Here is a 13135-nt window from a genome sequence, read left to right as displayed (position 1 = left end):
ATCGCGCGTTAATGCCATAAGGCGTTTTTTTTAATCGCGTTAATCGCATGCCGCTATTTTGTCCCTTCGTCGCACCCGTACTTGTAGTCAAGCCTTTCGGTTTCCTGTCTCCTGCTTGTGCAGGAGGCATGGAAGAGAACGACAGCAATACGCTTTTAAATGGCTTGTTTTACTTTAAAAAACTCCCCAAATGGCACAGTGGACAAGTCAAGAGCCGTAGTTTGCACCTTGTGTAAAACGGAATTAAAATATCATCGAAGTACATCGAGTTTGAGGCGAGCGATCACCTAAAAGTAGCTAGCGGCCAGCTAGCAGCCAGCTAGCTAGCGCGAGACTCATCACTCATTCTTACTTCAGAGTCTCGGATGCGCGGGTCCTCTAACCACTGGGAGGTCGGCTCCAATGGCTTCACGCGATATACACGTTATCAATACACAGTTTCCAATACCGAGCCATTATTCACATGGAAGTGCCAACGTTTTTAGCTCAGACACAGCCTTCTTCGGTTGTGTCATTTTGGGTTTCGACTGCTCCACAGCGCCGCCACCGGAAGTATCGGTTCTAGATATATTTTGTAGATATTGTTACCTCCTGTCTACATTCCAAATCTAAAATTAAAGATCACAAAGTAAATTTATTTGCATTCATTTGATTCCCAATCACGACACACTGGTAAGAATGATTAATATCTAATTAAAAATGCTTTGAAATGCAAAATAATGGCATTTTAAACATGCGATACAAAGATGCGATTAATAAAATTAATCGTTTGACAGCCCTAGTTAATTTACTATGTCAAATTAGCTACTGTAGCTCAAGTGTGTGTTTGTGTGTGTGTGTGTGTGTGTGTGTGTTTGTGACAGCTTGTGCAGATGTCTCAATCTCTCCCGATATGGCCTTTGAGCCTCAGTCTCCACACAACACTTTTCGTGAGACACCTGTCGACACCTGTCTAACATCTAACATTAAAACTGCCTTAAACCTACTGATCACAGGACAGCTAACCACGGTATCTGAACCAGCTATTCTGGACAGATAATTAATTAATTAACAATACGTATGTAATTATTATTGGGAATAGTTGTAGGAAATGCCTTCTGTAGCACATTTGAGAGGCTAGTAGCCTATTTGTTACAATAGGCTAAACTTCTCTCTTACACTACTTTTCTACTTCTCTATTTTGTAATTTTGTGGGGTTTTCATGTGCCAACATGCAATTTATCATTCTCTCATCATCAACCACAAAATGTAGCCTAAGTATTGTTAATACATGTATGAACAGGAAACATGCTTTCTGTGCCACTTATGGCACTCAGCTATTTCAAATAATAAATATCCACGTTTTGACGAGTCAAATAGCCCAAACATAATCTGGCCCCCATGAGGTCTTATTTGAACAAATCCGGCCCACAACCTAATATGAATTTGACAAGCAGAGAGAGAAGCAGCACAGCGAAATGACAGCAAAACCGCCTAATTACAACATGCATGTAAACACAATGGTTATCGAGGTAGGAAGAGAAGAATAAGAGCACAGTTAACTCCTGCAGGTGTGAATGATGCTCACTGTACGCTCATGGATTTGCAAAAGCGTAATGTGTAACTGTAATCTGATTACAGTAACTAAGTAACACGTTACTGTAATCTGATTACAGTTACTAAGTAACGCCTTACTGCCCAACACTGGTGGGAACATAGGGCTGTGGGCATCTTCATGTACTGTAACTAAAATTGTAAACCAACTAGAACGACCGCAACGCAGACTTATGCCTCCGCCATTAGTTCATTCTGGGGTCCAAATCGCCATTTGAGGCAAATTGGAAGAGATTCCGTCAAGGCGGTCCTGTGATGTTGCGTTACAGAGCTTGGAAATTGGGTGTGTGAGAGGTCACAGTGACCTTGAACTTTGACCACCAAAATGTAATCAGTTCATCCTTGAGTCCAAGTCGGTGTTTGAGACAAGTTTGATTAAATTCCGTCAAGGCATTCCTGAGATATCGCGTTAACAAGCTTGAAAATGGCGTTCGAGAGCTCACCTTGACCTTTGACCTTTGACCACCGAAATCTAATCAGATCATCCTTGAGTCTAAGGCGATGTTTGAGGCAAATTTGATGAAAGTCTGTCAAGGCATTCGTGAGATATCGCGTTAACAAGCTGGAAAATGGCATTTGAGAGGTCACAGTGACCATGACCTTTGACCTTTGACCAGCAAAATTTAATCAGTTCATCCTTGAGTCCAAGTCGATGTTTGAGACAAGTTTGATTAAATTCCGTCAAGGCATTCCTGAGATATCACGTTAACTCATTCATGGCCAGTTTAGGACTGCCAATATTTAGCACAGGCCAAAGATTTTCATAATTGTTGGTCATCTTTCAAGACCCACAGTAAATTATCTATTAGCACCAAAGTGATTTGCAATACCTCAAAATGAAGATGTACGTCTCTGGGTTCACCAGGAAAAAAAAAGTGAGCTTTTAGCATGTTCTGTACTCTACTTATAGCCATTTTACACCCTGTTTTCACCCAAAAGGTCTCTCTGAGAAAAGAAATTGCAGAAAATGGCATTTATGTACAGCACACAATCTCAGGCAGAACTCGCTCTCAATTCTTTTATTTTGAACTGTATTGACATCAGACATGTAAATATTATTCATTATGACACAAATGACAAAAATATATATATATATATATATATATATATGAAGTGCTTTTTTTTACATTCAACAATACAGTTTGCTCAGTGTGAGTGAGTGTGCAGACAGACAGACAGACAGACAGACAGACAGACAGACACACAGACAGACAGACAGACAGACACACACAGACACAGACACAGACACAGACACAGACACACACACACACACACACACACACACACACACACACACACACACACACACACACACACACACACAGAGAGAGAGAGTTCTGTCCACAGCTGCTGCTAGATCGCACCTCCTTCCCCCGCACCTCCTTCCCCCATCCTTCCCCATCAGCGTTTTGCCTCCTCTGCCTCTGCTCGTTTTCCTCCTCTCGTTCGGGCTGGGACGAATGCTGCGACACGACACAGGAACGGGTCCGGCTTGGCCTTGGGACCAGGCGCTGCTGGAACCGGATCGATCATGTTCGTCACGGGTTTGACTAGGCAATCCAGGTTCGCCCTGCAGCAAGGCGAGCAGTGCAGCGCGCCGAGGGGCGTTTCAATGGCGTTTCTCCTCTCTACAAGGAAGCGCATTTCTCTGTTTTTCCTCCTTTCCTCCTTCTTCCTTATTTCAAACAACAGCTGCGGTATGTGTTTGATAACGTGCTGTCGGCTTGACTTTGAGGTTAGGGACCTGTGTCTGTGTCACAGGCTGGGAAAGTGTTTGAACTAAGCGCTGCACTAATAAAAACAAAAACACGTCAAACACGTCATTGGCGGGGATGGCTATTTCTGATAACATGTCAAAGACGATGATGAGAAGATGAGTTAAAGCCCCAATCAGTAAGATTTTTGACATTTTTTACTGAAATATAACTGCTTTTTAGTCACAGGACATGGTAGATTGACTTGTAACAGGGAGACCCTCGTCTTTATTTATCCCACACCGCCCTCCATTGGCCAGCACTGGGACTAAGCAGTTTGCTGTCAGCGTCCCGTTTCAATACAATCGAAAAAAAGAAAAAGATGTGCGCATGCGCTGTACAGCGTAAGTGCTGTCTGGCTGAAAGCAAGGAAGTAACTCGATTCGGATTCGCTACGAAAATGATGTTTCACGGAACTATGGATTATTATTTCATCACGTGGTGAGTACCCGATGTCACAACATGTACATAGAGCTTTCTGGCGCTGTGTTTTGTTGACTTTGAACGGCGATATCGTTATCGATAGTAATGCACGCAGAGGGCGCAGTTGAAAAGTTACTGAATGGGGCTTTAACAAGCTTGAAAATGGCGTTCGAGAGGTGACAGTGACCTTGACCTTTGACTTTTGACCACCAAAATGTAATCAGTTCATCCTTGAGTCTAAGCAGATGTTTGAGGCAAATTTGATGAAATTCCGTCAAGGTATTCATGAGACATCGCGTTAACAGGCTTGAAAATGGCGTTCGAGAGGTCACAGTGACCTTGACCTTTGACCTTGGACCACCAAAATCTAATCAGATCATCCTTGGGCCTAAGTGAATGTTTAAGGCGAATCTGATGAAATTTCATCAAGTTGTTCCTCAGATATCGCGTTAACAAGCTTGAAAATGGCGTTCGAGAGGTCACAGTGACCTTGACCTTTGACCTTGGACCACCAAAATCTAATCAGATCATCCTTGGGCCTAAGTGAATGTTTAAGGCGAATCTGATGAAATTTTGTCAAGTTGTTCCTCAGATATCGCGTTAACAAGCTTGAAAATGGCGTTCGAGAGGTCACAGTGACCTTGACCTTTGACCTTGGACCACCAAAATCTAATCAGATCATCCTTGGGCCTAAGTAAATGTTTAAGGCGAATCTGATGAAATTTTGTCAAGTTGTTCCTCAGATATCGCGTTAACAAGCTTGAAAATGGCGTTCGAGAGGTCACAGTGACCTTGACCTTTGACCTTGGACCACCAAAATCTAATCAGATCATCCTTGGGCCTAAGTGAATGTTTAAGGCGAATCTGATGAAATTTTGTCAAGTTGTTCCTCAGATATCGCGTTAACAAGCTTGAAAATGGCGTTCGAGAGGTCACAGTGACCTTGACCTTTGACCTTGGACCACCAAAATCTAATCAGATCATCCGTACGGACGGACAACCCGGATCCATAATGCCTTCGGCCTGGCTTCGCCGGCGGAGGCATAAAAACAACAAAAAACACACAAGATGGATTCGCCCAGGTCAACTGCTGACTTACAGGTGCCTACATCAGGCAGTTGTGATGTCATCAGTGATGTCACTCGAGCAATTGTGTTCTTAGGGCGCTTTCACACCTACCTCGTTTGGTCCGGACTTTCGGACTTTCCAGTTTGATCGCTATTGTCTCTCCTAACGATTCCTAATTAGCACCTTATTGGCTGTAGGCCTATCGTTGCCGACAATGAAGGCAACATTATTAAACTGACAGATTTACGAATGAAGTTTGGTGTAACATGCACTCCATGCAAGGGACAACGCTCCCCGTGCGGCTGGCATTCTTTGTTTAGCTTTGGATGGCAGCAGTAGCCTATAGAGGCTATTATGATATTATGCTACAGTAGGTCATGAATGAACCTCCAAAACGCTGTTTCACGTGAGAAAGGAAATACCCCCCCCCCCCCGATACCAACAAACCCATCAAAACATCACATTCACAACAAGCCAACATCAGACGTCATGATCTACAAACCAATCAATGTCAAGTATAGTGAGACACAGTTCACACAGGTTTGTTATATCCTCTTACAAAGTCAGAATAATAAATACTCAGTAGCCTATACCTGAATATTAAGTAGAAATACTTTACTTCCCATGTATGTTGATACCCCCCCCCTCACACACACACACACACACACACACACACACACACACACACACACACACACACACACACACACACACACACACACACACACACACACACACACACACACACACACACACACAGTCTCTGGGCATGTATGTCATGTGCAGGCATGTCAGAGCATGTACAGGCATGTCCAAGCATGTGCAGGCATGTCCAGGCATTTGCAGGCATGTCCCACTGCACGAAAAGCCAGGTTTCCGTCCCCTTAGATCGCCACATACGGCCACATACCTCTCTAATTCCTGGCAGTTCACGGCAGTACAAAACCTGTGGTGTTGCGTTTGTTTTGTCCGCTGATCGCCGAAAACGCATCCGCGGGTGTCGGCACGGGGGGGGGACTTTCAGCCGCGACAATAGATGTTTCACACCTTGCAGTGCGCCTAATTAGAATGTGAATAGCAGCAAGCTCAGCCCTCTAGCGAAAAACGAATTCATTCATTGGATGAGAGCAGCTCACTCTTACAATACAAGATGGCTTGTGACTGGTGGATAGAGCTGTCACTAACCTGCTAGCTTGTCCATTCATTGGATGGAGCCACAGAGAAATATCACTTGTGATTGGTTGACAGATCTTATGATAGCTTTGCTATTGGTCATGCTTGGCTAATCCCCTCCCTAATAATAATAATAAATCAATGCTGTGTGCTTAAATTCACGTTATTGTTACACTTTCAATGAATGCCATCAATATTTATTTATTGAATGGGGAAGAACATTTGCGAGGAACATCGTGAATAGTAAAGTTTTATTAAATCAAATGCAAATCAAAATACACATGTACATGTCATAAACAATTAAGATATAAGATAAAAAGCATCAAAGGAGAGGAGACTGAAATATTACAAGAAGAAAAAGATTTGGGTATCAGCATGGTTTTAGTATGTGCAGGCAGCATTAACCAATGTAAACAGGATTAGCAGTTATTGCAAAATGTAAATATGCTTATTTAACATACTTTTAGAGAATTCCCCATTAATTTTCACCCATAGACATTTTGAAAAAATCCTTGTTTGCCCAGTGCATTATATGAACATTGCACACATTAATAACAGCAAATAAAAATAAATAATCCACCATCAATAACTTAAAAAAAAGTGCTCTGAAATGCAGGTGGCACTTTTCCCAGTGCATTATGAACATTGCACATATTCCAGAGAACAGAAAATATTATTAAATAAATCGCCATCAGAAACACTACTAGGAAGGCTACATTAACAATGAAATTGCTGCATCAGTGAAAAGAGGAATTTTTGTTCAGTGCAATCAACATGTCAACATGTTCTGGTGTCAGGCCTCAGCCTGTTAATTATGAGTCCAGCAGCTGAAAAGACTCTCCGCTGGCACAGATGTTGCAGGCACACACCGATAGCGACGTGCAAGATGAGATAGCTTTGGGAAGGATCGCTCCTTCTCGCACCACCACACAAGTGGATCCTCCTCGTCTGCTGGGATGCAGGCTTCCAGCCAGTACCGCTCCAGCTTGTCACAATCTTAATGGGGATGGCATGCTCTCCATAGCCATCCCCAAAAAAGTCCAGCACAGAACTTTTCTTCCGTTTTGGTTGAGGTTGAATGGATTCAGCCGAGGAAGTGGAAGCTGTGTTGTCCTCTTCGTCTGGCCCGTCATGGTCATCTTTATCAGCAGAAGCAGCAGCCTCCTCGCCACCTTGCTGGGGTCCCCTGCTGAGTGGAGATGCCTATAGTGGAGATAATTAAATGGATGGAAATTATTAGAACATAATATAACTTCTTTGTGTCTCTGCTGCCCCAAACCCCCCCCCCCCCCCCCCCCACACACACACTTGTGTGTGTTCGTTGTGTGTGTCTGTGTTTATCTTACCACTCTTTTGTGAAGACAGCGCCACCAACAGTGCAGGGTCGATCTCGCAGGGTAAACCTGCTGCCAATGACAGCTCATAGACATTCATTGCCACCTACACACACACACACACACACACACACAGAGGAGAGAGAAAGCAAATTACACAGAGACAACAGGTTTGAACGCAATTTGGACTGTTTCCACTATTTGTGTCCAGTGTGTTTCAAAGGTTTGTGTCTTTTCAGCGTGTGTTACCTTCATGTCTGTCTCTCGCGGGATGTGGTCCTTGAAATCCTCCACTGAACTGACCAGGAATGGAATATGACAAGACAAAACCTAGAGACAAGAGACAAAACAGACTTTTTAGGAACAGGGACAGATACATTTTTTGACGTTTTACCTTTCAACTGTGCCTGTGTGTTCTAACAGTCCTTGCATGCATTATTTGTGTGTCTACATGCATGTCTATATTTGTGAGGGTGTGTGTGTGTGTGTCTGTGTTTATCTTACCACTCTTTTGTGAAGACAGCGCCACCAACAGTGCAGGGTCGATCTCGCAGGGTAAACCTGCTGCCAATGACAGCTCATAGACATTCATTGCCACCCACCACACACACACACACACACACACACACACACACACACACACACACACACACACACACACACACACACACACACACACACACACACACACACACACAGAGGAGAGAGAAAGCAAATTACACAGAGACAACAGGTTTGAACGCAATTTGGACTGTTTCCACTATTTGTGTCCAGTGTGTTTCCAGGGTTTGTGTCTTTTCAGCGTGTGTTACCTTCATGTCTGTCTCTCGCGGGATGTGGTCCTTGAAATCCTCCACTGAACTGACCAGGAATGGAATATGACAAGACAAAACCTAGAGACAAGAGACAAAACAGACTTTTTAGGAACAGGGACAGGTTCATTTTCTGATTGGCACAGATACATTTTTTGACGTTTTACCTTTCAACTGTGCCTGTGTGTTCTAACAGTCCTTGCATGCATTATTTGTGTGTCTACATGCATGTCTATATTTGTGAGGGTGTGTGTGTGTGTGTCTTACGTCTCTCAGATCCTCCTGAGCCAAGGAGCGGAAGGAGAGGATGACTCCGATGATAGTCATTGTCTTCAAAACACTGTCCAGAGCTACAAACAGACAAAATCAGTCAAAACACTGTCGACAGCTATAAACAGACAAAATCAGTCAAAGCTATGCTGTGCTGTACTTTGCCAAACCTTTGGATTGGATTTTAAATATTTTTGATTTTTTTTTGCCCAGCTACTAACTTTACAATGAGAGAGAAAAAATTGTATTGTATTCAGGATTTTTTTTATCCAGCATTACAGACGTAGTTTCACAAATCACTTTTACACAGACGTGAAAGCCATTATTTGCGCTGAATTGTTATGATTTGCACCATTTTTCTTAGTATTTGGTATCTAATTGAATCTGAAAAAAGATTTATTTTGCAGTTGAATAAAATGGCAGTAAAACACGTGATCATGTGGACAAGTGTGCGTTTAGTGTGTGCTCGTGATTACAGGCACACACACACACACAATGTGTGCAACTGTAAATCATTCAAGTTAAAACCAACATCTAGGCTACTTCTATCTAAATTATTTAATATTTATTTATTTACCTGTTCAGCAAACTCATGGTGATGAAAACAAAACACAGCGGCAGCATATTGCGGGCAGTCATTTCAGAAATCAGTTGAGTAATCTTTCATGCGCGGAAAGCATCACAGCATCTGCGGGTTGGAACAAAGGGTATTTTGGATTTTAGGGTGAGCTGTTCCTTTAAACATGGCAAACGTGGCTCAAACTAGCGCTATGGCTCCCTGCTGCTGCCACTGTTTGTAGTTAGAGCCATGGCCACTGTGGAACTGGTCTATGAGACTGTTTTAATCTCAGGGCCACACCATGCTTTATGAAACAAAGCAGAATCAATGCACAGCTAGCCTCAATGCTGCCAGTGTAAGCTTTGGCTATCGAAGCTATTACTAAACCTAAAGCTTAATTTTGAGCCACCAACTAACACAAATCCTGGACATTTCATTTCGGGTGAAGCAAGAAGGGGGTTTATATGGATTACGCCAGCACTGGGAGTGCTGTGAATGCGGGGATATGATCACAATAAGTGGTTTGCTGAGGCTACATGCCGTCTGAGCTAACGTTTACTAGCTACAATTGCTAACAGTCCACCATAATACCACGTTACCTTTCTTCCCTTTCTTCCCTCGCTCGCTCCTCCACTGCATGTCCCGCTCGTTGTCCACCAAGATAACGTTATAGGCTTTAGCAGTTGCAAACGAAAACAAAGAAGAACTTGTATTAAAACCTGTAGCAGATATTACTAGCGTTAGCATTAGCTCCTTTCTCCATGAGTGTGGTTAAACAGACTGGCCTCATGGTAGCAGTCGGCCACTTCGACAAATACGTTTTACAATTGGATTTGATGACAAATATTCGCATGCAAACTCAACTCTGACCACATTCACTGATATTACTTATGCTAATCTAACCGACCTACCAACTTAAAACGTTAAATTTGATTGCAAAACTTACCAAACAGGAGGAGAAAATGGCGATGTGAAACGTTTCTGGAGAAGTGGAGGTGTGTTCAAGTGCTCACCTAGAGTGTTGGAATTTGTAAACACCCCAAATCCACCACAACACTTTAAGCAATGGACACTTGTGGTGTTAGTTATGATAAATTAAGTGTTAAAATTACACTGAATGCTGTTGACTTACACTAACACAGAAAAAATAACACTGACGACTTACACTAACACAGAAAAAATAACACTGACAGTTTTACTGTGTAGGTGTGTGGGGGGAGGGGGGGGAGGAGCATCTGCCTGGCTGCTCAGCCTGTGTACAGAGAAGCCGATCGGAGGCGTGAAGCCAAATCCATTAAAGAAAAGCTGAACTGCATTGAGAACATATGTTCAGCTCCTAATTTTATACACTTGGAGACATTCAATTCAGTTTAAATTTTTACTGGGTGGTTAATAACTCAATTTCCTGGGGTGTGACACACTTAAACACATGTTTTGGTTTCCAAGGACTTATGTATTGTGTTGCAGACCTCAAACCAAAGGGCAAAGGCAAAGCAGTTACAGCCCAGAATATATTATATTATTAGCAAAAATATGTTTTTGATATGTTTTGTTTGTATTTTGATTATATTTTGTAAAAACAAATCGCTTCATCTGCAGATTTCTGTTTACCCTGACAAATAAAACAAAGCAAAACGTGGAATTTTTCAAATGTAATATTCTTCAGAGATAATCAGATATTTTTGTGCATTTTGGTAAATTTTGTTAGATAGAGATATTGCTGTAAACTTTGTACCCCATGATTTAAAGGCTGTCTGTAAGGCTGTGATTTAAAAGCTGTCTGTAAACAATAGCAGAGGTCCCCCCCCCCCCCCACACTCACGAGCATCATGCCCCTCGCCCTGATTTGCATTTCTGTAGCTCACCTCATTCTTATTTACATGTGAAAGGCCCCAAGCCAGGGGGAGGCTGCGGGGGCTGTGTAAAACAGCCATCCCCGTCAATCCTTCAGAGTTTCCTGTGTTATCCGGAGATCACCACAAATAGTTGTTAATCTGAACTTCCACAGCCATTTACAACGGCGTTTACTGACGAAAATACCACTTTTCATCTAGTGTCCAGGCATGTGCAGGTATGTCCAGGCATGTCCAGGCATGTGCAGGCATGTCCAGGCATGTGCAGGCATGTCCATTCATGTGCAGGCATGTGCAGGTATGTCCAGGCATGTGCAGGCATGTCCAGGCATGTGCAGGTATGTCCAGGCATGTGCAGGCATGTGCAGGTATGTCCAGGCATGTGCAGGCATGTGCAGGCATGTCCGGGCATGTGCAAGGATGAGCCAGCCATGGCTTACGCTTAGTTCACACAGACAACCTACGCCTTGCCTTGCCTCAACCCACGCCTATGCCGAGCTGGGCGTAAACCTGTTACACGCTTTTGCGATCACACCGCACGCCTTTTGCACGCCGAACCTGGAGCCGAGTCACAAGCGCCTCTCCTCTCTCCCGACTGTATTTTTTCACATGTTGTCCAGAATTGTCATGGGTAGCCTGGGTAAAATAAATCTGATATATTTAATGTTCTATTGATGCTGGATATGTATAACCAGGTCTGACTATAGTCGCACATTTTAGAGAGGTGATCTTGCAAGAATATGTGCTGGCACAACAACATTGTCCATCTTGCTTCTTCGGTCGCTATTCTCTCTCATGAAGATTTGTTTGCAGACAGGGAGAAAGCCCCACGTGATAGCCACCCGTCAATCTCTCTCTCTCTCTCTCTGCTCAACACGGTTGTAGTAACTCCATTTTATTTTGAAATTCAGTTGACTTTGCCATTTCCCACGGATATTGTCGCGTTTTTCTTTCATGGCTTGACAGAAGAAGCCTGCCTGCACGCGTGAAAATAGAACTCACGCCTAAACGATAAAATCGGCAAGGCACAGGCAAGGCGTGGATACACGCAGGGTACACGCTGAGGCGCCCTGTGTACACAGCCTCGTTGACTAAAACGGACGCCTATTTAAAAGCGTGGGTAAAGGCAAGGCATAGGCAAGGCTTGGGTCGCCGGTGTGAACCCAGCCTTATGCCACCTCATGCCCCACACACACACACACACATACTAAGACACTGCGACACACACACACACACACACACACACACACACACACGCACACACACACACACACACACACACACACACACACACACACACACACACACTAAGACACTGCAACACACACACACACACACACACACACACACACACACACTAACTGCAACACACATACTAAGACACTGCAACACACACACACACACACACACACACACACACACACACACACACACACATACTAAGACACTGCAACACACACACACACAGTGCTGTCAAATGTCCATGTGTGGACAATAAAGACATTCTGTTCTATTCTATTCTAAGCTGCTGCTGTGTTGTGTCTTGTTGTCTCATCAGATGCGCGTGAACTCACACTGGACCCAAACACAGCACACAGACGCCTCCTCCTGTCTGAAGACAACAGAAAGGTGAGAAAGGTGAAAGAGGAGCAGCCATATCCTGATCACCCAGAGAGATTTGACGGCCTGGTTCAGCTGCTGTGTAGAGATGGTCTGACTGGTCGCTGTTACTGGGAGGTGGAGAGGAAAGGATGGGTTTCTATAGGAGTAACTTACAGAGGAATAAGCAAGAAAGAAATGGGTGGTGACTGCACGATTGGAGGGAATGAAAAGTCCTGGAGTCTGGCCTGCTCTGATGATGGTTACACTGCCTGGCACAATAATACATCAACACGCATATCTTCCCCCTCCCCCTCTAACAGAGTAGCAGTGTATCTGGACTGGCCTGATGACTCTCTGTCCTTCTACATAGTTTCCTCTGACACACTGATGCACCTCCACACCTTCACCTCCACCTTCACTGAACCACTTTACCCTGGGTTTGGGTTTAGCACAGGTGCCTCAGTGTCTCTGTGTCAGGTAGAGGAGTGAGAGAGAAACATAAAGTCACATATATCGGGCAAATGTCTTTTCTAATTTAACATTCATTGTCAATACAATGTTTGTGCCTTCAAATAACACATTGCTTTAATATCGGTAGATAATTATTAAATATATTGCCAAATCCTCCTGTTGTAGTCTCTCTCTCTCTCTCTCTCTCTCTCACTCTCTCTGTCTCTCTCTCCCTTTCTCTCTC

The 13135-nt window shown here is 43.6% G+C and overlaps 1 protein-coding gene across 1 annotated transcript in view; it reads left to right on the top strand.

Annotated features, from left to right (window-relative positions):
- LOC310775952 (protein NLRC3-like) overlaps window positions 1–12930 on the top strand; it is a gene marked incomplete at its 3' end in the record, with an annotated part of 36174 nt that extends 23244 nt beyond the window's left edge. Inside the window, exon 10 of the mRNA XM_083636074.1 lies at window positions 12398–12930. Within this exon, the coding sequence (XP_083492200.1) occupies window positions 12398–12930 (533 nt within the window). The remainder of the gene's footprint in view (window positions 1–12397) is intronic.
- Window positions 12931–13135: the final 205 nt, after the last annotated feature.

The sequence above is a fragment of the Poromitra crassiceps genome (genome assembly GCF_964638095.1).
Source record: "Poromitra crassiceps genome assembly, chromosome: 4".
NCBI lineage: Eukaryota > Metazoa > Chordata > Actinopteri > Beryciformes > Melamphaidae > Poromitra > Poromitra crassiceps.
Note: the sequence above shows the minus strand (reverse complement) of the source record. Positions and strands in the feature narration are given on the sequence as shown.